The sequence below is a fragment of the Cygnus atratus genome, chromosome 1, assembly GCF_013377495.2.
Source record: "Cygnus atratus isolate AKBS03 ecotype Queensland, Australia chromosome 1, CAtr_DNAZoo_HiC_assembly, whole genome shotgun sequence".
Classification (NCBI taxonomy): Eukaryota; Metazoa; Chordata; class Aves; order Anseriformes; family Anatidae; genus Cygnus; species Cygnus atratus.
Window position 1 is genome coordinate 42,757,866 of NC_066362.1, and position 21,073 is coordinate 42,778,938.

General features: G+C 51.0%; 2 protein-coding genes across 2 annotated transcripts; both read left to right on the top strand.

The window, feature by feature from the left end:
* Positions 1 to 1,889: 1,889 nt before the first annotated feature.
* MYF6 (myogenic factor 6) lies at positions 1,890 to 3,168 on the top strand. Its single transcript, XM_035544012.2, has 3 exons — positions 1,890 to 2,535; positions 2,687 to 2,771; positions 2,866 to 3,168. Exons 1-3 carry the CDS (start codon positions 2,017 to 2,019, stop codon positions 2,982 to 2,984), a joined length of 723 nt encoding a protein of 240 aa, XP_035399905.1. The 5' UTR covers positions 1,890 to 2,016; the 3' UTR covers positions 2,985 to 3,168.
* A 4,935-nt stretch (positions 3,169 to 8,103) lies between these two features.
* On the top strand, positions 8,104 to 9,286 carry MYF5 (myogenic factor 5). The gene is made up of 3 exons (XM_035544205.1): positions 8,104 to 8,610; positions 8,915 to 8,990; positions 9,102 to 9,286. Exons 1-3 carry the CDS (start codon positions 8,104 to 8,106, stop codon positions 9,284 to 9,286), a joined length of 768 nt encoding a protein of 255 aa, XP_035400098.1.
* Positions 9,287 to 21,073: the final 11,787 nt, after the last annotated feature.

A 21,073-nucleotide genomic window follows, 5' to 3' on the forward strand; every position in this document is an offset into this window, starting at 1 on the left:
CTCTCTGAGAGGACAACCACATTTTAGTAGTATTTCTCCCGCAACCGAAGTTTTTATTTGTGCACCTCACCAGTAGATTGATCTTGTCTGTCTTGTTCCAAACACCACCAGAGCAGCAGCAAAGAAGCTAAAGATTAAAAGAAAAAAATAACTGTAGTAAAGGTGAAAAGTTTTAAGCAATCAGCAAACATTATTTTTTATTTATTACCACTGTCATTACCGTTATGGGGAAAACATCCCTGAAAAGCACTGAAAATCACATAATGCCAAGGGGCAACATGAGAAACACAAAGGATGGGTAAAGGCTGGCATTATATCCCTTTTTAAAGGTAGAAAATTAAATCACAGGGAAGTTAAATGACTGGTCAAAGGTCAAACAGCAAACTAAGTACAGAGCGTGGAAACTGTGCCTTATGTTCAGCTCCTTAACTGTAAGGCTACTCTGAAAAGAAAAAAATACCTCAGTGCTGGAATATTAATATCAAAATTAGTTTCACTGAAAACAGGTTGAATTTCTCTGTCTCATTCGAAACTGGATTTTGTTCTGCCTAATTAAAACTGAAATGAGATCCATTTCAGCAATACTGATTTGGTCAAAACAAAATTGCAGCTACTCCGTAATATATTTGTACTCATAAAAACTGGTTTGCAATCAGTTTTGGAGAAAGTCAAGCTAATAATCAAGGTAATTGCAGCTTTTAAGAATGGAACAAAAATGCCACAGTTCCTTTCAGAAAGAAGTCACATGCTAGCTTTGAGAGATACCCTGGGATTCCAGGGCTATATGCTATATATATATATACATATATATATATATAATATATATTTTTACATAAGCAGAGAGAAATTACATGTGATTTAAGGAAAGCAAGGCAACCCAGGGAAAGAAGCAGACAGGACCTTTTCCCATAGTTTCCCTTCCATGAGGTGAGAGAGGCCTAGACATGATGTGACATTACAGTATATGCTAACAGAGAGTGATCACAAGCTCCGTTTCTGTCTCGGGGGCCAAGAAGCTCTGGAAGTCTTGCCAGGCCCTGGGGATTAAACTGCAGTTAGAACAGATGCCTGAGCTTCGATTGCCCTAAACACTGTCAAGGACAGGGGCTGTCCGGAGAGCCCCATCAGACCGTAACCCAGTCACCTGGAATCACTTCTGTCACCTCATGGGCAACATGGGAAAGTTCAAACGAAAACACCGCACCGAGGTGCACTAACTGGGTGCTTTGACACCGCAGCAAGGCTCTGCCTTGGCAGAGGCACTCCATGTGTGTGGAGGAACAGTGAGCTTGGCTCCTAACCTTGGGCTGGCCCAGGCAGCGTGGGTCACAGGAATGGCATGCCTGGGGGGGGGAAAGGAGGGGGTGAATAGCAGGGGCTTCTTCTCAAAATATTAACCCTTCTATTTGGAGAGCCGTGGCTGCCTTTGAAACCTCTCCTTGTAGACCTATACTTAGCACTGGGTAAGAAGCGTGCAGCGTGTATGTGTGTGTGTGCATGTGTGTGTGTGTGCATGAGTGTGCGTCTGCGTGTGAGCCAGGGAGGGCCGGGGGCAGGCTCCACCCGCAGCCCCCCACCTTTGTCCTGCGGCTGAGCCCCTCGAGCTCTGCAGCCGGGTCTCCTGCTGCGCCCAGACACGGCTCCAAGAGCCCCCTCCACATGTCCCCTCGCACATCCCACACTCACCGGTTTTGGGGTGCATTTTTCTATTTCATTTGTTTTCATTTTTTTTAAATAATTTTTTTTTATTTGCCTATGCCCCCTTGTTCTGCCCCCTTTCCTCCCCCCTTCTAAATTGGAGATGTTCTCAGGACAGCGCCCAGGAGACTGGCTGGAATCAGTTTTGGAGGGTGATGCACCGCGACAGCTAAAAGTTGGATAGGGTTTCAGCAGCTCCTATATATAAAGCAGGGGGGACTTATGTCACTGCACTAATTAAATTCCATCTGGGTTGTTCCTCGGGGTGTTTTCGAGCCTGCCACCCAACTCGAGCAGGCAGAGGGGCCGAGGGACAGCATGATGATGGACCTTTTCGAAACTGGCTCCTATTTCTTCTACTTGGACGGGGAGAATGGAGCCCTGCAGCAGCTGGAGATGGCGGAGGGTTCCCCGCTGTACCCAGGCAGCGACGGCACCTTGTCCCCGTGTCAGGACCAAATGCCGCCGGAGGCCGGCAGCGACAGCGGCGGCGAGGAGCATGTGCTGGCCCCCCCGGGCCTGCAGCCCCCTCACTGCCCCGGCCAGTGTTTGATCTGGGCTTGTAAAACCTGCAAGAGAAAGTCGGCCCCCACGGACAGGCGGAAAGCGGCCACCCTGCGGGAGAGGAGGCGGCTGAAGAAGATCAACGAAGCCTTCGAGGCGCTGAAAAGGCGGACTGTGGCCAACCCCAACCAGCGGCTGCCCAAGGTGGAGATCCTGAGGAGCGCCATCAGCTACATCGAGAGGCTGCAGGACCTCCTGCACAGGCTGGATCAGCAGGAGAAAATGCAGGAGGTCGGGGGGGACGCCTTCAGCTTCAGCCCCAAGCAGGCAAATGTAAGCACGGCCGCCCGGCACCCGGCTGCGGGGCCGCCGCTCCCCTCCCTCCCCGCCCGCCTCCCTCCTTCCCCCGCAGCCCCGGGGCACGGGGGGGCTGCCCCCCGCTAACGCAGGCACCTTCCCCTCTCCCCCCGTCCCCCTGCCGCAGGGCTCGGACTTCCTCGGCACCTGCGGCTCCGACTGGAGAAACCTCTCCGACCATTCCCGGGCGCTGGGAGCCAGCCCCAGAGCAGGTAACACCCCACTGCCCCCCTCCCAGCCCCACCGGCCGCAGCCGCCGTCTCCACGAGGCACCCCCCCCGTCTCTCTTTTTCTCTCGCCTGGCAGGAGGCTCCGCCGTCGAGTCGTCGGCTTCCAGCAGCCTGCGCTGCCTCTCCTCCATAGTGGACAGTATTTCCTCCGACGAGCCCAAGCTGCCCGGCGTGGAGGAAGCGGTGGAGAAATGAGGCAGGGCCCGCGGGGCTCGGGCCGAGGTACCGCCGCCCGCCCAGCCTGACGGAGCGGCCCTCGGCGACCCGAGCCCGAAGGACTCCTTCTGACCCCCACCCCCTTTTCACCCCGAGTTTTGTTTTCTTTACGCCTCGTCGCATAGACCAGCCTCCCCCCCAGTTTTTCCGTTTTTAATTTAAGAGACTTACTCGCGTGCCGGTGATCCGCTTTGCCCGAGGCTCACCGAAACGTCCATTCCTGTCTGAGTGGAGCTGCCGGCTGCCTTCCGTGTTAGTGGCGTTCAGAGAGGTCCCGCCTCGTTGCGTTTCTGTAAATACTTTTAGTACTGTCTTTTCTTTTGTAAACACGGAAAAAAAAAAAAAGAAAAAAGAAAAAAAAAAAGAGAATATATATATATTTAAATGGTGGGATGTGATATTGTATATAAGGACGGACGGATTTCCCGGGTTGTAAAATAAAGCCCTTTGTGTTACAGTGTCTCTCCTCCCGGTCATTCAGTCCTAACCCGAGCCTGGAGCCCGAGCCCGCCGTGCCCTCAGCCGGACGACCCCGCAGAGCTCGAGCTGCGACAGCGGGAGGCAGCTGTGGGGACACATTTCCCTCCGCTCCCTCCTCTAAGGACCGTCTCTCCTCGCCCAGGACCGCCCCGGCGGTGCTAATTACCCCCTCCCTCCCCTGCCGTCTCCCCGGGGAAGCGGGGTCGGGCGCTGGGAGCCGGGGGGAAGGAGCCCCCCAGCAGCGCCGTGTGCCCCTAAACGGGCGGGGAGAGGGCACCGCTGGCCGAGAGGTGGGGGCCTCGGCGCCTCTCGCCTCGTCTGCAGCACGCTTTATGGGCCCCGAGGGGCAGCGGCAGGCTGTGACGGGAGCCGGCTCCCCCCGGGACCGGAGGGCCGTGATTTCTCCCGAGGAAAGGCGACTCCCCTTGGCTTCCCTACTCCTTGAGGGAGAGGGGTCCCTCGGGGAGGAAGGAGTTAAGCGGCGAGAGGAGGGGGGCAGCAGCAGACGAAGCCTCTCACTCAGTGATGTGAAAAAAAAAAAAAAAAAAAAAAAAAAAAAAACAGCTTCTCCGAGGATGGCGGAGCGGCAGCTCCTCGCGGCCAGGACGTTCCGGTTTGTAAGGGATTGTTTGTAATCCCAGGAAGGGGCGACCACCGGGAAACCAGCGCGCCCTGCCCTGCGCGCACACAGCGCGCTGCGGGACAGCTGAGAGAGGCACCGGCTTCAACTCAAAGGCTCTGCTGCAACTCTCTGCCCGTGGGCGCTCTCCTCGGCAGCTCTAACCCCTGATTTATTTTTTGTTTTTGTTTTTGAAAGGTCACAGCCACGTTTCTGGAAGGTCTCACCCTTCCCGGCCACACTGGCACGGCTGCGGCAGCCCGAGGGGGAAGCCCTTGAAGGAGACGCGCGGTGCCGGTGCGGTCCTTTCTCCCTTTTTGTTCGCCGTGGCCAGCCCGGTTTTAAACCTGCTAAGTAATTGCTCTCCGCTGAGATATTCGTTGGTAACACCTCATTGCGGAGGTACGGTGCGATGGGCATGTAGTGACAGAGGACATACGCTTCCCCACCTTTTCTGGTTCCAAATAAACCCTTTGCTTTGGGGAACTCACGGCCTGCTAAGAAAGCGGCGCCTCGGGGAGCTCGGGCTACTTTCTGCGCGTAATTTGGAGCTCTGGAGAAAGAGCGACGAGCCGAGGTCCCGGGGGCCCGCCCCAGCGCCCAGCACCGCGGCCCGGGGGGCAGGACCCCGGCAGGACCCCCCCCGCAGTGCCTCCTTCGGCGGCCGGGCAACTCGAGCGGTTACTGGGAATAGATTTGCCCCAAGGAAGTTTTTTCGTTAAATAAAGAAAATACCTCCCGAAGAGACGCTCCGTGACCCCCGTGCGGCCGGCGTGCCAGGCTTCCCGGCGAACTTCTCGGTGTGTTTGCAATTAAACTGTTTGCGTTTGATATTAATAACGATAATCTTCGCCTAAATCCGAAGCCAAAGCAAACAGGGCCGTGGAAGCACAGAACCAGAGGGCAGTCAGCGGGTGAGGCTGGGGATTTAACCCAGCCTTTCTCCCCAGGCGCCCCGCAGGGAGCCAGCGGGGCGGACACGGGGTGCCGGCGGGCACTGCGGGGCGCTCCCGCAGCTCGCCACCTGCCCCGCTCCCCTCGCCAGCCCTCCCCGCAGCCAGCCACCTGCTCGCCCGCCAGGGCGACCCGCACGGAGCTGTCACTGCCCTCCCCCGAGGGGAACCCGCACGGTGGTTTTTTTTCACAGCTTTCACCTTCCTGCAGAAAACGAGCTGCGGGAACGGGAGCGGGGGGCAGGGGAGAGAGGGGGGTGAGTAATTGAGCCATGTGCTCGCCGGGCCGCCCCTTCGGTAGCAGGAACTAGCAACTTTTCCCAGTCTCAAGGCTGCTAAAAATCCCCCTCGCGTCCCTTTGATCTCTCCTGGGAGTCCCAGAGTGCCAGCAGAGGCCAATGCCTTCTTCAGCTGTCTTCCATACAAATCCCTCTGGCAGGTACTAATGTGTTTACTTAGGTGTGCGCCGTTCCCAGCGCTGGGGGGAACCAAACGTTTCGCACCCGGCTGCAAGCGCCCGTCCACACGAGCCCAACTGGGAAACCGCTTTGCGGGGAGCCCCGAGGGGTCCCCGCCGCCCCCGGCCCCAGCGCTGCGGTTCCCGCAAGGTCAGGGCACAAAAATCGCCCCCGCAGCGCCGAGCCCCGGCCATGCGGGCCCCCGGTGCGCCCCAACCCGCCGGCACCGTGCCCGTGCTCCGGGTCGGATGCTCCGGTTTCGGCTCGGTTTGTTTCGGTAGCAGCTCTGTGGGTGTGAAAAAGGAGATTGGAAGCGCTGCAAACGGGCCGAATCCATGCAGAAACGGGAGCAGCGCGGCAGCGGGGAGGAAAACCCTCTGAAGAGCTCCTGGGCACCATTTCCTCCCCGCCGGTACCCGGTTGCTCCTCTTGAGCTCCGGGTCTTGAGGCTCCCGTCTCCTGAAATGCAGCGCTGTCACACACCCGCACCCCATACACACACCCCGCGACCAGCAGCCTCGTAGCTGCTGTTTTCTCTCCCCTGTCTTCAGTTCCGCTCGCCTACCGCACTTTTGCAAATTTGTTTTGAGATCACTTTACCAGAGGAGCTGGGGGCTCTTCAGGGACACTAATTGCGGAGTTTTTTTTCCCCTGAGTGACAGGCTGCTCCATCCTTTCTTCTCCTTCTCTCCCCCACCCCCAGATACTCAAGGAAAAGGAAACAAATTTTCCTAGGTCCTCAAGGACTTTTGGGAAAAGGCACGTTTCTTCCTAGCCCCAACCCCGCGGGATTAAGCGTTAAGCTACAAGCTAAAGCCCTGCCCGCAAGGACAGCAGGAGCTCGGCGGCTGGCATTGTGCTCCACGGGGCAAGCCTGGAGAGAAAGCCCTGAAAGGTGATCGGAACTCTGCAACCGGCACGGTAAAGAGCAAGTTTATTTGTGCACAAAGCATAAATCTGTAAACAGGTCTATTTTAGCCGGCGCAAACGTGGTAAATCAAAGTGTGTGTGTGCGTGTGGCACAGCCCAGTGAAGAGTTCAAGTTACCGCCGAGCAGAGCCCTCCTGACTGGCGGCTTCTTGGGAAAACAATAGGGCACCGCCGTGTTTCAGATGTGGCCCAGCTCGGCATCAACCTGCACCTCGGAGCGGCAGAAGCCTGACATTCTGAGCTTTCCCCTTTCTGTAACTTTACTCCTTTTATCAACTTTCTGCTTTTCCTACAGTATTCATTTCAAAGGGGGCTCCCCCCGTTTATGGCCCCAAATAAACCAAAGCAGCGCAGATGTAGCCTTCCCAACCCTTCAGATAATCAGGCGTCCTTTCCGCCGAAGCAGGGTGCGCAGCCGCTTGCATTTTCCTTCAGGCTGCCCGGGCAGATGCGAGGGCTCCTCGGCGCCGTGCTCCCCTCTGGGGAAGTGTCCCCAATGGCAGTGTTCACCGCAAGGCTCCTTGAGCTGAATTTCCCAGGGCTGGAAATGCCCCGCATCGCCTCCTCCCAGTCCCAGACGCCTTTCCCTGGGCGCACACACCGGGCGTTTGAACCGCTGCTGGGTCACGCTCCCTCTCCGTCTGAGTTAACCCAGGGCGCAGGGTTTTATTCCCAGGTAGGGAAAGTTTCCTTTGCCCTCTCGTAGTGTTTTCCTCAGCTACAAAAGCCACCTGGATGAAACCAAAGGATTCCTGCGCGTTTGCAAATGCCTGTTAAATGGCTTCATTACCACTCTAATGACCCTTGCACAGCTCCACTCGGCTACTGCTGCGGCTGGGTCTCTGCAAAGCTTTTGTCCCTGACTTGTGTAAAGTTACTTAGGGATTGCGGGGTTAGAAATTTTACACTTCCAGGAGGGGTTTGTTGCGCTGGCAGCTGGGACGCATCTGTAACGGTACAAGATTGCCTGAAAGCAGAAAATTAGCAAGCTCAGGGCGCTGCTCGACTGTTGTGTCTCTTGCAGCACCGGGTCACACGAGTAGGAGAAGGAATGGGAAGGGGATTTGTCTCGGAGCAAACGCGTACATTTTCCTTTGTGAGTACTTTTTCGTGTGACCCGATCCCAGAGCACCCAAATCTGTGTCCCCCCCGCCTCGCCTCACGCAGCCGTGCATTTTTGTCCCCCTTGGTGAACTTAAACAGTCGGTGACACTACTTTAACCACAGGACAAAGCAGCCGAGGGCCAAAGAGAGGAGCAAACCCTTTCGGCCTAGTACAGGGCTGCGGGGAGCATTTTCCCCTTTTCACCCCCAAATCGCAGGCCCCCAAGGCTTGGCCAAAACGTCTCCAACAGCTTCGCTTTTTCCCCAGAAGCGGCCGGCCCAGCCGCCGGCCAGAGGCGCGGTGCGGAGCGAATTTGTCCCCTGGGGGCTGGAGGGGGCTTGCCCAGCCAGCCGCGGCAGGGGATGCGGGGGGATATGCTAATGCCGGCAAGCCGCCGCGGACCAGCCCCCCCGAACGTGGAGATATAAGGGCCCCCCGCATCGGGGAAAGGACACTTCGGCTCAGGTCGCTAATTAGGCAGGAAACCTCCCCGGCCAGCTCGCTTGCCCGAGCTCGGTGGCTGCCGCCCCGCACCGCCGCCCGGGCTGCAGGGATGGAGGTGATGGACAGCTGCCAGTTCTCCCCGTCCGAGCTCTTCTACGACAGCTCCTGCCTCTCCTCCCCGGAGGGCGAGTTCCCCGAGGATTTCGAGCCCAGGGATCTGCCTCCCTTCGGCGCCCACCAGCCCGCCGAGCCCGCCTGCTCCGAGGAAGAGGAGCACGTCCGAGCCCCCAGCGGCCACCACCAGGCCGGCCACTGCCTGATGTGGGCTTGCAAAGCCTGCAAGAGAAAGTCCACCACGATGGACCGGAGGAAGGCGGCCACCATGAGGGAGAGGAGGAGGCTGAAGAAAGTGAACCAGGCGTTTGAGACCCTGAAGAGGTGCACCACGGCCAACCCCAACCAAAGACTCCCCAAAGTGGAGATCCTGAGGAACGCCATCAGATACATCGAGAGCCTCCAGGAGCTCTTGAGGGAGCAGGTAGAAAACTACTATCACCTGCCGGGACAGAGCTGCTCCGAGCCGACCAGCCCCACCTCCAGCTGCTCCGACGGCATGGTAAGAGAGGGGCAGGAGCTTGGGGCCGCAGGCAGGGCCCCCTCGGCAGCAGGACGTCAGGAAAAGGTGGCCGCTTTGGGTTAAAACAGGCCCTTTTCTCGGAGATAGCGCCGAGCGTGCCCGGGGACCGTCGGGGCAGGCAGGGGGCCACCGCCCCGCCAGCTCCCCATGCCCTCGGGGCTGTCCCTTGTGTCCCCCCTCCCCGCTCAGTGCAGCTGGGGGGGGGCCGTGCATGGGGTTTGGGGACGGGGGGCGGCCGGGCGGGGAGCGGCGGGGCCGGCACTCGCCCCTCGCTGTCTTGCAGGCTGACTGCGGCAGCCCGGTGTGGCCGGCGAGAGGCAGCAGCTTCGAGGCCGGTTACTGCTCCGAGATGCCCCACGGTAAGGCCGGCAGCGGCGGGCGGGGGGACAGGGAGGGACCGGGGGCCCGTCGAGACCGGGTGGCGGTGCGGGGGGCTGCGGTAATGCGCCCCTGCCTCGCCCCGGCCGCAGGGTACGGCGCGGAGCCGAGCAGCGCCCTGTCCAGCCTGGATTGCCTCTCCAGCATCGTGGACCGCCTCTCCCCGGGGGGGGAGCCCCTCCGACACCCCGGCTCCCTCTCGCCGGGAGCCAGCATCGACTCGGGGCCCGGGACGCCCGGGACGCCACCGCCCCGACGGACCTACCAGGCGCTATGAGGGACGCCAGCGCTACCCTGCAAACCTCGCTGCAAATAAAGCGTGCTACAACACGGCCGGCTCGCCTGGTGCTTCTTTGAACGCATCCCCCGGCGTTACGGGGGGCGGCGGGGGGCCCGCAGCCTGCGCGGGGACGGGGCCGCATCCTGCCGGGCTGCGGGGGCTGTGCGGGGCGGCCCAAATCTGCCCCCGCTCCCCTCCGGCTGCGGGCACTTTCCTTTGTCTCCTGTGGTAGTGAAAATAACATTTCCTAGTTATCATCTTTATTAATATTATCATTACTACTACTACTACTACTACTATTATTACTATTTCTTGCAAAGCCCTCGTTTCTTTCCATGGACACAAAGACCAAATAAGTACGTCAGGATTTGGCCCTAATATTGCCCGGTCACTCACCTCTGTAAAAGAACTGCACGATCCAGGTCTGATACCCTGTAGGGGAATTTTGATCCCAGTCACTCTTGGTGCTCTCGCAGAGACAAATTTAGTAGATTTGGTAAGAACAAACCACAGCTATCCCTTTCGCAATCCACAAGGTACATTTCACAATATTCAGAAAGCAATGTAGAAGTATTTGCTCCTAATGCCTCTTGGTCTCACTATGCAGGATGAAAATTCATGACTTAGTATTTGCAGTTGTGTGGATCTAGAAACAACCAGGTCAAGTCTTTGTGAGTTTCAGGGTTAACAAATACTTCCTTCCAGGCACTATATCTAACTATTTCTACAATGAAAAATTTCCAAACATTTACACATTTTACAGCTGTAATCCAAAACTTTTCTAACTCCCACAAAACAGGCAGGGATGGGAGGGAGAAATGGGATCCTTCAGTGCATCCAGAAATGTCTTCTCCGATAAATACTCCAAGTGGGAAGGGACGTACACTTGCGTGTTTGCCATTTGTGTTTATGCTGCTATCAATGGGTGGCCAAGGGGCCTGGAAGCAGTAATTCACCTCTGATAAACCTTCCACTTGAAGCCAGCGCAGCTCAGCCACGTCACCAAGAGTTGCCACCCGCCTGCTCTTTGGCAGCGGCTGCAAAATACGGGCGAGGGGAGCGCGGCTTGGGACGGCCCTGTCCTCACAGCACACCCCTGGCAGACTGCAGGAGGCGAGGCGGCACCTGCCTGCCCCACTGAAGTGGCTGGGCTGCTGGCCAGGACCCCTCTAGCACGGCTCCCCCCAGAAAGGCTTTTTGCTTGTGCTATGTCACCTCGAGGTAGGTGTTTCCTTTCCTGCAGCGTAATTCAGGAAGAGCTCTTTCCAGAATAGGCTTCCGGTCTGTGTGGGTAGGTCCCAAATAATCATCAAGCCCGAGAAAGTGGTTTGAAAGCCCTGGACTTAGGCTATGCAGAGGCACAAACAAGGCGTTAGCACACTCTGGTCATCAGGAGCACACAAGTGCCCAACTCACGTGCAGTCTTTCTTGGTTATGGGTGGTAACATCCTCAGCCCTCTGTTCATAGAAATGCCTACACAAGACCTTGAGTGTCACAGGTTTTATTCACTACCTCTCACAATTGCTGCACTGGTGCAGTGCTTGCTCCTCTCAAGCAAAATACTGTCTCAGGGACTCCACTTATGGCTGGGATACAGTGCAGAGCATTTTAAATGACGGTTTAAAATGAGCCAAGTGGGGAACTTTCTTGCATTTCATTCTGCGCAGTGCTGACCTTGGCAAGCAATCTCCTGTGAAGCATGCAGAGCAACACCAGCAAATCACATGTTGGTAATGTACACCTCTCTTTGGCTGGCAGACATTTTGAGAGTTGCAAAAAGGTCAATACTTCTGAGAACTGGCTTTTCAGAGAGTGAGCAGAAGTATCCAGCCTGTGGGATGTTTGTCCATAGCCTCCCCAGCCCCGCCAGACTCGATTACAACCTCAGACATTGTTAAACACAGCAAGAAGATCGACTCTTGGTTATAGTACATCTATAAACAAAGCTCCTACGAACCTAACCATGCGATAATCCTCAGGAGTGGAAGTTAGCACTGTGAAAACATCTTCGGCCTGTGGATTGGGAAAAACAAGGTGTAAAAGGCTGCTGTCTTGGGAGATAGGCTGTTGTGGTCAAATTTTGCATAGTCAATAATAATGGCAAGTGCAACTGGAAAGAAAGATTAATGTTCTATGTGAATCATGCTCACTTAAGGATGGAAGGCTGTCCCCACAAATACTTAAGAAGATGATTTTCTAGAGAACCTGAGCTCCATCTCTCCCAGCTCCTGCTGCCAGCTGAGTGTTGCAGCCTCGGGGAAGGCATGCAGAGACCTCACCCACAGGCAGGCAGGTGGAGCGATGCCTCATGGCCTCGGGTTAATGTAACACAGAGGTTGGAAGTTTTCTGACTGTTACTCACTGCAATAAAAGGCATAATTCTGTGCATTTTTAAAAATAAAATTCATGTTATATTCGAATTTTAACTCTGAAAGTCATGCTTTCTTGGATTATATTCTGACTGAAGGAGGCAGCTGGGCTTATTTTGGTGATGAGTTTCTTGTATCTTTCACTAAGAAACCAAGCAGAGATCTTCAGAGAAATACTTATTTTAAACTCAGATCAAAATGCCTGCTGTACACTACAAAGCTACTACAGGAACCTAGCAAAAATCTCCTAAATATAACATCAGGAAAATTTCTGCCCAAGGGAGTAAGAGATGTAAGGAGCACTGAGTGAATCCCCATGCGTGTGAATCCACTTCATGTGAAGATCTCCTTATATGAAGTTACAGATATCCAAAAAAAAAAACTGTCATGGATTACTTTTCTAACACCAGAAAAGATGTAAAACTGAACTTTAGGCTTAATCCTAGGAAACCCTGCCTTGCAGGGCCTGTGTATTCAGGCCCTCCTCTCTCTCTTTAGTATGCTTGCAAGTTTCTGGAAGATTTTTGTTGTTGTTGTTATTGTTTTTTTTGTTTGTTTGTTTGTTTTGTTTTGTTTTCTGTGTGATGTCCATGTGTTACTGGTGTGTAGATGGCTGATAATCTGTCTGTGCTTTTTATACCTTATGTGTTATGAGTATGTTTGTGAATCACTGGGTGTTAGAAGTGCTAGTGCATGCCGCCCAGAATTTCTAGCTGCTGTTTGTGTAGCTGTGTGCCAATTTCTGGAAATCTTTTCTACCTGATATATATATTTGTTTTTCTAGGAATGCTTTCCCATCTGAAGTGTGTGTCTGTGTATTTATGAGAATCCATTCTGTGCATTCGTGTGTTCTGTAATGAGCTCTTGCAGAGCTTCTTATAGCAAAGGTTGAAAAACAAGTGTCATCATGATGTTTTTAGTCACTTGCATCTTTTTAAAATGTAGATCATTTGAGTTTATGCATTTCATGCTTGTCTCCAAGTAGGAAAAATCCTGTTTGCTCTATGCTTGCATTTCTGAAGGAAAAGATCAAATCTTCTCCTTCTGTGATGAGGCTTGAAAGTGATAAACTTTTAGTAATTAAGGATGAGAATGAAAGGATCTTAATTTATAATGTTTGTTAAAATGCATATTTTTATGGAACTGCATATTTTCCAGGAATACCCTGAACTCACATCAGCAGGCAACTCTCCTCTCCCCACCCCAGGCCTGCTCCCTCCCCTTCTCCTCCTCTGCAGAGCCCCTGGCTCGCTCATCACTTCTCCTTACTCCTTTCAGCTGGACCTTGGTGTGCCCCAGGAGGACCTGCAGCTGGCCAGCTGATGACTGCTGACCTTTGGCAGGCTCTGTTTGGGGTATCAGCCTTACAGCTGGCCACAACTGCCTTCCTGGCAACCAGAGCCCTAATGAGCATGGCCAGATGGAGCCTGGGCTGGGATCCTGCTGGCTAATTGCACCCTGTGTGAGGAATGGAGGAGCTCACCCCCAGCCGTGGAGGGGTCGAGCAGTGCATCCGGGCACGTGCTAGGCTCCTCCTGCAGCCAACTGGATGAGTGAAAAAATGGACAAGTAAAAAAGGGACTGCAGAGCTGTTTTTCTTGTGATCTATTTGAGTTTTACCTTGGGTATTAGTTTAGGCTTCAGTAGTGGCCTTCTTCTCCCTCCCTCACTTCACGTTCTTCTCACCATTCAGTCCAGGAGAGATCCATCTACCAGACCAGGATAGGACTGCAGGAATTATTTCCCTTCCCAGATACAGCGTGATACATTTTCTCTTCAGTCAGCTGGTGTCCCACTTTCCTTCCTCCAGGAGCTTACACATCCCAAATGCTCATGGACCTCATGCCAAACCCACTATACCAAAGAGTCCAGCTACTTTCTGAAAGGTCTTTTGCTTTCTGCTCCCCAGACCAGCTGACAGGGACCATCTAGTGCTGGAGGCTGGCTGTGTTTTGAGCATTAGTAACATTTATGGACTGCCTGGCAATCTGCTGGAAGATGTTAGTGGCTATGATGCCAAAGGCATTGCTGAGCTATGCTTGAAGAAGGTGATAGTGGGCATGATATATGAGGGTCAGCAAGCCCAGTGAGAGATCACAAAGGTAGCTCAATGTCTGCATTAAACCAAGTGCATTTGAGTCTTATACTCTCTTATACTCTCTGATAGGCCTTCAAAACTGGAGTAGCAGCAGAGAATAAATGTGTGGTTTTTCTCTTTATTTCTCTGACCTTCCTCTATTAGTGTAAGCTTTTTAGCTGATATTATTTTCTGCTTTAAAAATCCATACAAAATGTATGCTGAGCAAAAGATAAAAACAAAAAAGAAACACTAAAAGCTTGAGCTCCGATTTTTATTTTTTTTATAGTGCCAAATCCTACTGCTTGCACTGGGACTCAGCCACCTAGCAGAGACTCCAGTACCCAGCAAAAGCTCAAGCTAGTGTGCCTGTCATACATTATAGGGAGACAAAATGTGGATTTAATCGAGTCTGAATTCAGCCTATTGCCTTTAATTGTTTGATTTCACACAATTTATTAAATTAATAAATGAATAACTCTGTAATTAATGGTAAGCAAACAATGATTATAGCTTCAATTACACCTGGGTATGGCTCAGTGCAAAGACCTCATTAACAAACGCACCACTGCTCCAGCAAGAAAACCTGCCCTGCTCCCCTCATTTTCACCTTTTAACTAACCATATATGCCAGCTGTGGTCATGTATTGTTTTCGTTTGTTTGTTTGTTTTAGCATGGAAAAATATTGTATGTTTGTTTTCCTTTCCACTTCATAATGTTTTGAGGAAATAGACAAACAGTATTCTGAATTTCAGAAGTATTTCTTTCTACAACTGCTCTTTTGGAGCATCTGCCAGTTGAGTTTATAGTGCAATTCTGAATCTTGTTGTCCGAGTATGTTGAAAAGCAGAGGGGGAAATGTCTCCGCTGGACATGATGAAGGTATGTACAAAGTATATATCTGAAATCCCTTCCTCAAATTAAGGCTTATGTAAAGAGTTGTGGCAATTATAGACAGCAGCGACCATTGCAAAAATTCTTAGATTTAGCTGTTATTTCATTGAAAAAGTAGCTTTAAAAACATCACAGGCCTATAGAGGTGACTGGAGTGGAGCCAGTTGGTCACCTGGGAGGTGGGTGCCTCTGCTTTGGTCCTCACTCACCTGATTCTCTCTTCTTTGGATAATATTGACTTGCTGTTAGGAGCAGACCACCAGGCTACCTTCTCTCCTGTGTATGCCTCTCAAAGGTTGTCTTTCTGATCATATGACTCCTACATTTCATTAAAGTTGTGTCTTAAGCAGCTAGAGTCCTTCTTCTCAGGCATGTGTAATGCTGTGAGTTCCCCTAAGTGCAAGTGAATGGCTTATCTGCAAAGCTTCTGCAAATGGGTGAGGACCATCCTCTCGGGCACCTGCAGGAGTGAGCAGTATCTAAGGAGTAAGATGAGTTCATAATCCATGTATGAAAACATAGTGTTTTGGGGGGCTTCATCCTGAACTTTAAGCATTAAATCTTGTTTCCTTGCAAAACACTAAGAGCCTGTCTACCTGGTCACAGCAGAAGGCAGGAGCTTGCCCCTGTCATGGGAGTAGCCAAGGAAGACACAGCCTGTGGCTGGGATGATGTCTCATGCGCTGGGAAAGGAGGCACCTCGGTCGTCTGAAGCTTTTTGACTGCTGGAAATGTAGGTGGCTTAACACCCAGTGACTGTCTCATAACTTGGGAATTCCCTTTGGAAGATGCACCTGGTGACAAGAAAAAGGGCTCCTGCAGAAGCCGGAAAGGTAAGCACTGAAAGCTGGGAGGGCTGTTGTTGGATACATGGATGCTCATAGGGAGTAGAGGACTTGTGACTCCAGGCAACTGGGAAAAAGTTTAACAACTCTAAAATCCCCCATGCCGAGCATGAAGTAGAGGAGAAACCAAGTAAACAAGGGCAAAGACAGCTGTATCCTACTGGTGTCTGAAATGCACATTTTTCACAGGGTACAAATTTCTCACATGTTTATCGCCCGGGTGAAATCCAAAAATGACTGAACTCTGAAATATGAAACTTATTATTTCTGAAATTCCTAATAAGTAGGGCAGCAAAAGCTTGTTTTAGGAAACTGCTCATGAAGTGGATCTTCTCCAGCAGAAGTGGTCTGCTCTGGGGGCTCTCCTGGCCACATCTGCTTGTCACAGCCCATGTCCCCACCTCTCATAGGGCTTATCTCACCTGCCTGAGAGAGGGATCAGCTGCACACCTTTACTGTCACCTCCCTACACCAAGCCTCCTCCTCCTGTACTTCCACAGGACGCCTGTTCTGTGTCCCCACTTTCTAAGTCCCCCCCGCAAGTGTTGCTCCCACTTGCTGCTGGTGTGTTCCCAGCCCAAATTTCGGCACCGCTCCTGCCAAAATTCAGAGTGGGGAACGTGCCGAATCCCTCGCCAGCTGCAGCAATGCCTGCAGCAACTCTGGCTCTTGGCGACGGTGGTGGCCACGGCCTTGCAGCCCACCTGCACAGTCCCTCTTTTCCCAGACATTGGTTTTGAAAGCCCAAAGGCAAAACCAGCTTCTGTGGGAGCACTTCTGCAGCAAAACAGAAAGAGCTGGGTGTTGTTGGGGAGAGAAAATTCCAGAAGAAAAAAATCTCTGCACTCTCTCTTGCTTAACATTCATCCTAAGGGTACAGATGTCTATTCTGCAGTTTACAGCACTGGCTTTTAGTGGCTAAACTGCATGTGTAGAAGTGGCTAAATTCCACATTTACAGTGGAAGATAAGAACTCTGAGAAAAATATGTATTTTGCTGTACAGTGTTGCTTTAATGCATTATTTCACCAATAACATACATCCTTACATTTGCATTTATAAAATAAATAGTGCTATTGTTATTATTGCTCTTTATTCTCAAATTTTTCAATCTATAAAATGTCTTCATTGTTCATAAATGATGAACTCAGTTACATGAAAAAGATTGAATGCCATTTTGGTTTCATATGTATGGAAACAAATCTTTATCTTCATGTATATCCCCTTTTAATCAGAAATAGTGCATTATAAAGTACAGATAGGCAGTGAAGTTTATTCCTGACGTAACTCTACTGAAACCCCTGGAGTTTCACCAGGAACAGATTCAGGCCAGAAGGCCTAGAATATAGTTACAATATATTCATTTTCTCATGCCTCAGAAATGGACTGTTTATGTGCCAAGCTGTAAAGTGATATCCATGATGACTGAAGCCCGAACAACATTAAAATATCCAGATCCCCCGCTCCAAATCCTCTGGTATCCGAAACTGTTCCTTTCTTTTCAAAAGGAGGGGGTCCGGCTGCCGAGGGCAAGCGAGGGCAGAGCGTGGCCCGGCCATGGGCAGCGCTGGTTGGCGCGGCCTGCTGGCGCCTGCCACCCGTCTTGGTGGGCTCGGCCTCCCCGCTCTGCTGCCCCTCACACGGCCACCCCAAAACCTGGCCTGAGCGTCTGAATCTTGCTTGAAATTACAAGTGCTGTGGAAAATTGCTTTTTACTGTGATTCCAGTAGTTCACACAGCTTGCTAGTGCACTTGAGAGCCAGGGCCTGCTCTCAGCTCACACGTTATGGAATACCAGGTACAGTCATGTTTGCTGTTTTATTTGGCTGGGCTTTCCACAAGTACGAGCTTGAAGCTGCACTCACAATAACTGCAGTAATTTTTGAACAGTCTTCAATGTCAGGCAGCCCCTACTGAATACCAGCAAATTAAAGGAATTCATGAAAAACTCTTGTTTTGGAGACTAGTTTTTTTGTTTGGTTGGTTTTTGTTTTTTAAAACTTCATCCCTCTGTGTAGGTAAGAATGGAGAGAATGTTTTGCTGAACATATGATAAAACCACTCACTTTTTAAAAAGAAATTTTAGAACCATTAAAAAGAAATCAGTGTATGAGATCTTAAAGGGAGATGTAGACAAGCCTGGTTTTCTACGTCCTTTTGAAATAATGAACCTGGAGTCCTGCATTCAGCCCCCTTATGGGCAGGGATGCCACCCACTAGCTCAGGCTGACCAAGACATTGTCCAGCCTGGCCTTGAACACCTCCAGGGATGGGGCATCCACAACTTCTCTGGGCAACCTTTTTCAGTGACTCACCACACTCTAAAGGAAGAATTTCCTCCTAACGTCTACTCTAAATCTCCCCTCTTTCAGTTTAATATCATTCCCTCTTGTCCTGTTATTATCTGCCTGAGCAAAAAGTTGCTCTCCATCTTTTTTATAAGCCCCCTTTAAGCTGCAACGAGGTCTTCCCAGAACCTTCTCTTCTCCAAGCTGAACATCCCCAGCTCTCTCAACCTTTCTTCATAGAGGAGGTGCTCCAGCCCTCCGACTGCCTTTTTGGCCCTCCTTTGGACCTGCTTTAACAGAGACACATCCTTCTTGTGCTGGGGCCTCCAGAGTTGGATGCAGCACTCCAATTATGACCTCACAAGGGCAGAGCAGAGGGGCACAATCTCCTCCTTCACCCTGCTGGCCACTCCTCTGTTGATGCAGCCCAGGACACAGTTGGCCTTCTGGGCTGCAGGTGTACACTGCTGGCTCATGTCGAGCTTTTTCTCCACCAGAAACCCCAAGTCCTTCTCTACAGGGGATGCTCTCAATGAGTTCTTCTCTCAGTCTGTGCTCGTGTCTGTGATTGCCCCAACTTTGATACAACACCTTGCGCTTAGACTTGTGGAACCTTAGTAGGTTCACATGGGCCCACTTTTTTAGCTTGTCCAGGTCCCTTTGGATGGCATCCCTTCCTTCTGTTTTGTCGACTGCACCACTCAGCTTGGTGTCATCGGGAAACTTGCTGAGGGTGCACTCGATCCCATTGTCAATGTTATTGATAAAAATATGCATGGGCATATTTTATATATGCAAGTTTTATCAAGTTCAAGGCTTAAAAACAGAGGAGAGGAGGTCCTTCTTTATGGCTATAGTGATTTGGAGGAGGAAGAAAAGCAGTATATAGGTATTGCCAGATCGTTCATATAAACTGACATACGACAACTCTGGTGGAGATTAGTCACCCTATGCTTGACTGATTCTTCAATGCCCAATTCATTATTATGATAAATAATCCTGGCATGTAGGGAGTCAATAACCATAGCACCTCTGGGAAAACCTTCCCACAGCAACAGCATTATGATACTGCTGTGGGCAACCATCTTGGAAAGCTCAGGAGCTCCATCGAAGGAGCCAGGGGCTCATGGCAGGCAGTACTAAACTAGGAGATGTTCTGTATGTTTTAGGCACATGAAGGGCTCCATTTGGTTTGTATCTTGAAGGTTGCTTGGCCTAAGGCTGTGGGCAACACCTACAGCTCTTTGCCTAATTCCAGAAAGAAATGTGCCTGGTGAATATTTTGTGTTTTATGAATGCTTTTTAGGTTCCTGTTTCATGCTTCCTTGAGAAAAAAAGAGAAAAGCAATCTACAACCCAGTTGAAAGCACGAGTTGCATGGGAGCTCCTGGCACAGCAAGAATTAGAGCAGCAGATGGGTGCTGTTTCAACCTTAAACAACCCTGGGGCTGGCCCAACCCCTGGTCACACACAGTTGGAAGCTGCTGAGCATCTGCATGTCACACAGGCTTCCCCACTGCCGTGCTGTCGGTGGGTGCTTACCATTATGCTACTCACCTGTCACTGGGGAGTATTTGGAAATGATAAATCTATTCTGGGCCCAGCAGCAGTTCTAATCATGGCAAACATCTTTTTAACCTGAATAAAAAAAAAATAGAAGTTCAGGAATAGGCCTAATTTGGTCAAGAGTTCTGAAGTTTAAGGGACAGATTTTCTGAAGAATGTAAGATTATTTGAAAAATCCTATTTTTCAAAATGTTGCAGCACAGAATTTTAAATATGTGACTTTTATTTTTTATTTTTTTTAATCAACCTTGTTATTTAAAGCCTTGAAATCTATAGGACTGGCACATTTTTCAAAATCCTACAGCAGGCGAATGTTCCAACCCTCCAGTGGGATTATGTGCTCAAATATATTTGAGAATCAGACTCTAGATCCACAGTGGGGATTTACAGATCCCCAGTGCCAAGTGTGTTGCATAACTTTACAGAACATTGTAAATAAGGGAAATTCAGAGTATACAGAGAGGCTCCTGGGTTCCCCATGTAGTGTCTGGGTACACATTATGCAAAGCAGGACTCTGCCTAAATACAAGAACATGATGAAGCACTTGTTTTGACTTAAATGTCTTAATCTGGTTGGAAAACAACATCTTCCCCCAGTCAAGATTTGTATTTCTTTCATCTCCCTGAGCCCTTCATTTTATGGTCTAAGTAGGACTCAATACTTCATGTAACCAGCAAAAGGGGTGTGTGTGAAGTTTCTCCCCTTTTTTTAAGCAGGTTACCACTTAACAGCTCTCACTCATGGTGCAGAAGACAAGTCATGGCCCTTTTCTGCCTGTATCAGATGTAGTGCCTTGATTAGGAGAGGAAAGGGTGTCAACAGCAGTGACAGGGAGATCTCAAACCAGCACTGCTGCCTGCCCAGTGACTTTGGCCTCCTTGCTTTGTAGAGGAGGTCTCCTTGCCAGACCTGATTCCCCTGAGGCAAGCTGGAGCTCTAGGATGACCGTGGCAAGGCTCCTGATAAATATCAAGATATCCTGATAAATATCAAGAATACATACTGGAATGGCAACGCATGACAACTTATTCTCTGCCTTTGCCTAGTATTGGAGGAGGTGTCTTTCCAATGGTGACCAGTGGTGTTTATTACACACAGTATCTGCTGCAGCAACCCAGACCACTGAATGAGAAATGCAGAAAGAAAAATCTGTTTTACCTCCACGTATTTGTAGCATCTGCTGTTGAATCAAATGGTGGCTTATGTGAGAAGCAGATCAATGAACTTAGGGTAAAGTGGCATCAGTGGTTGGCTCAGGTACACACACTGGAGCATGTTGTGTTATGTCTGCTACACCACTGGGAGAATGCAGCTGCAGTGCTGCTGGGGCTTGCTGTAAGGACTGGGGTGCGCCCTGTGATCCCGCAGCAGAGCACAGCATGCATCAGTCTTTTTCCAGTGTTCAAGCTACTTTGAACACCCTCTGGATAAATGTGTGTGGGCAGCTGTTCACAGGGTATAGCTGAAGGGAACTGCAATGTCCAGGCAGAGCTTTTGTCCTCTCTGCACCACAGAGGGTATAATTTGGCATGATTCCCTATATGCCTGTATTTTCCTGGTGCCAGGTTTCTTTTTTTTTGTTTCTTTTTTTTCTTTATTTAGCCTGTATCCTTTAAAATCCTGTGATGCAATGATGAAGAGACTCAAAGCAATGGCAGTCACCCACATCAGATTCCTGGCATGCTCAAGGATGCTAACGCAGCGTGGTTCCTCTTGCAGTACCCAGGATGCTTCAGATGCTTG

What these genes read in the sequence shown, in the direction of transcription:
- MYF5 (XM_035544205.1), top strand. Translation starts at nt 8,104, where the DNA reads ATGGAGGTGATGGACAGCTGCCAGTTCTCCCCGTCCGAGCTCTTCTAC. An exon ending in CCAGCTGCTCCGACGGCATG is followed by an intron (nt 8,611 to 8,914) that starts GTAAGAGAGGGG and finishes GCTGTCTTGCAG; the next exon opens with GCTGACTGCGGCAGCCCGGT. An exon ending in CTGCTCCGAGATGCCCCACG is followed by an intron (nt 8,991 to 9,101) that starts GTAAGGCCGGCA and finishes CCCCGGCCGCAG; the next exon opens with GGTACGGCGCGGAGCCGAGC.
- MYF6 (XM_035544012.2), top strand. Translation starts at nt 2,017, where the DNA reads ATGATGATGGACCTTTTCGAAACTGGCTCCTATTTCTTCTACTTGGAC. An exon ending in TCAGCCCCAAGCAGGCAAAT is followed by an intron (nt 2,536 to 2,686) that starts GTAAGCACGGCC and finishes CCCCTGCCGCAG; the next exon opens with GGCTCGGACTTCCTCGGCAC. An exon ending in GGGAGCCAGCCCCAGAGCAG is followed by an intron (nt 2,772 to 2,865) that starts GTAACACCCCAC and finishes CTCGCCTGGCAG; the next exon opens with GAGGCTCCGCCGTCGAGTCG.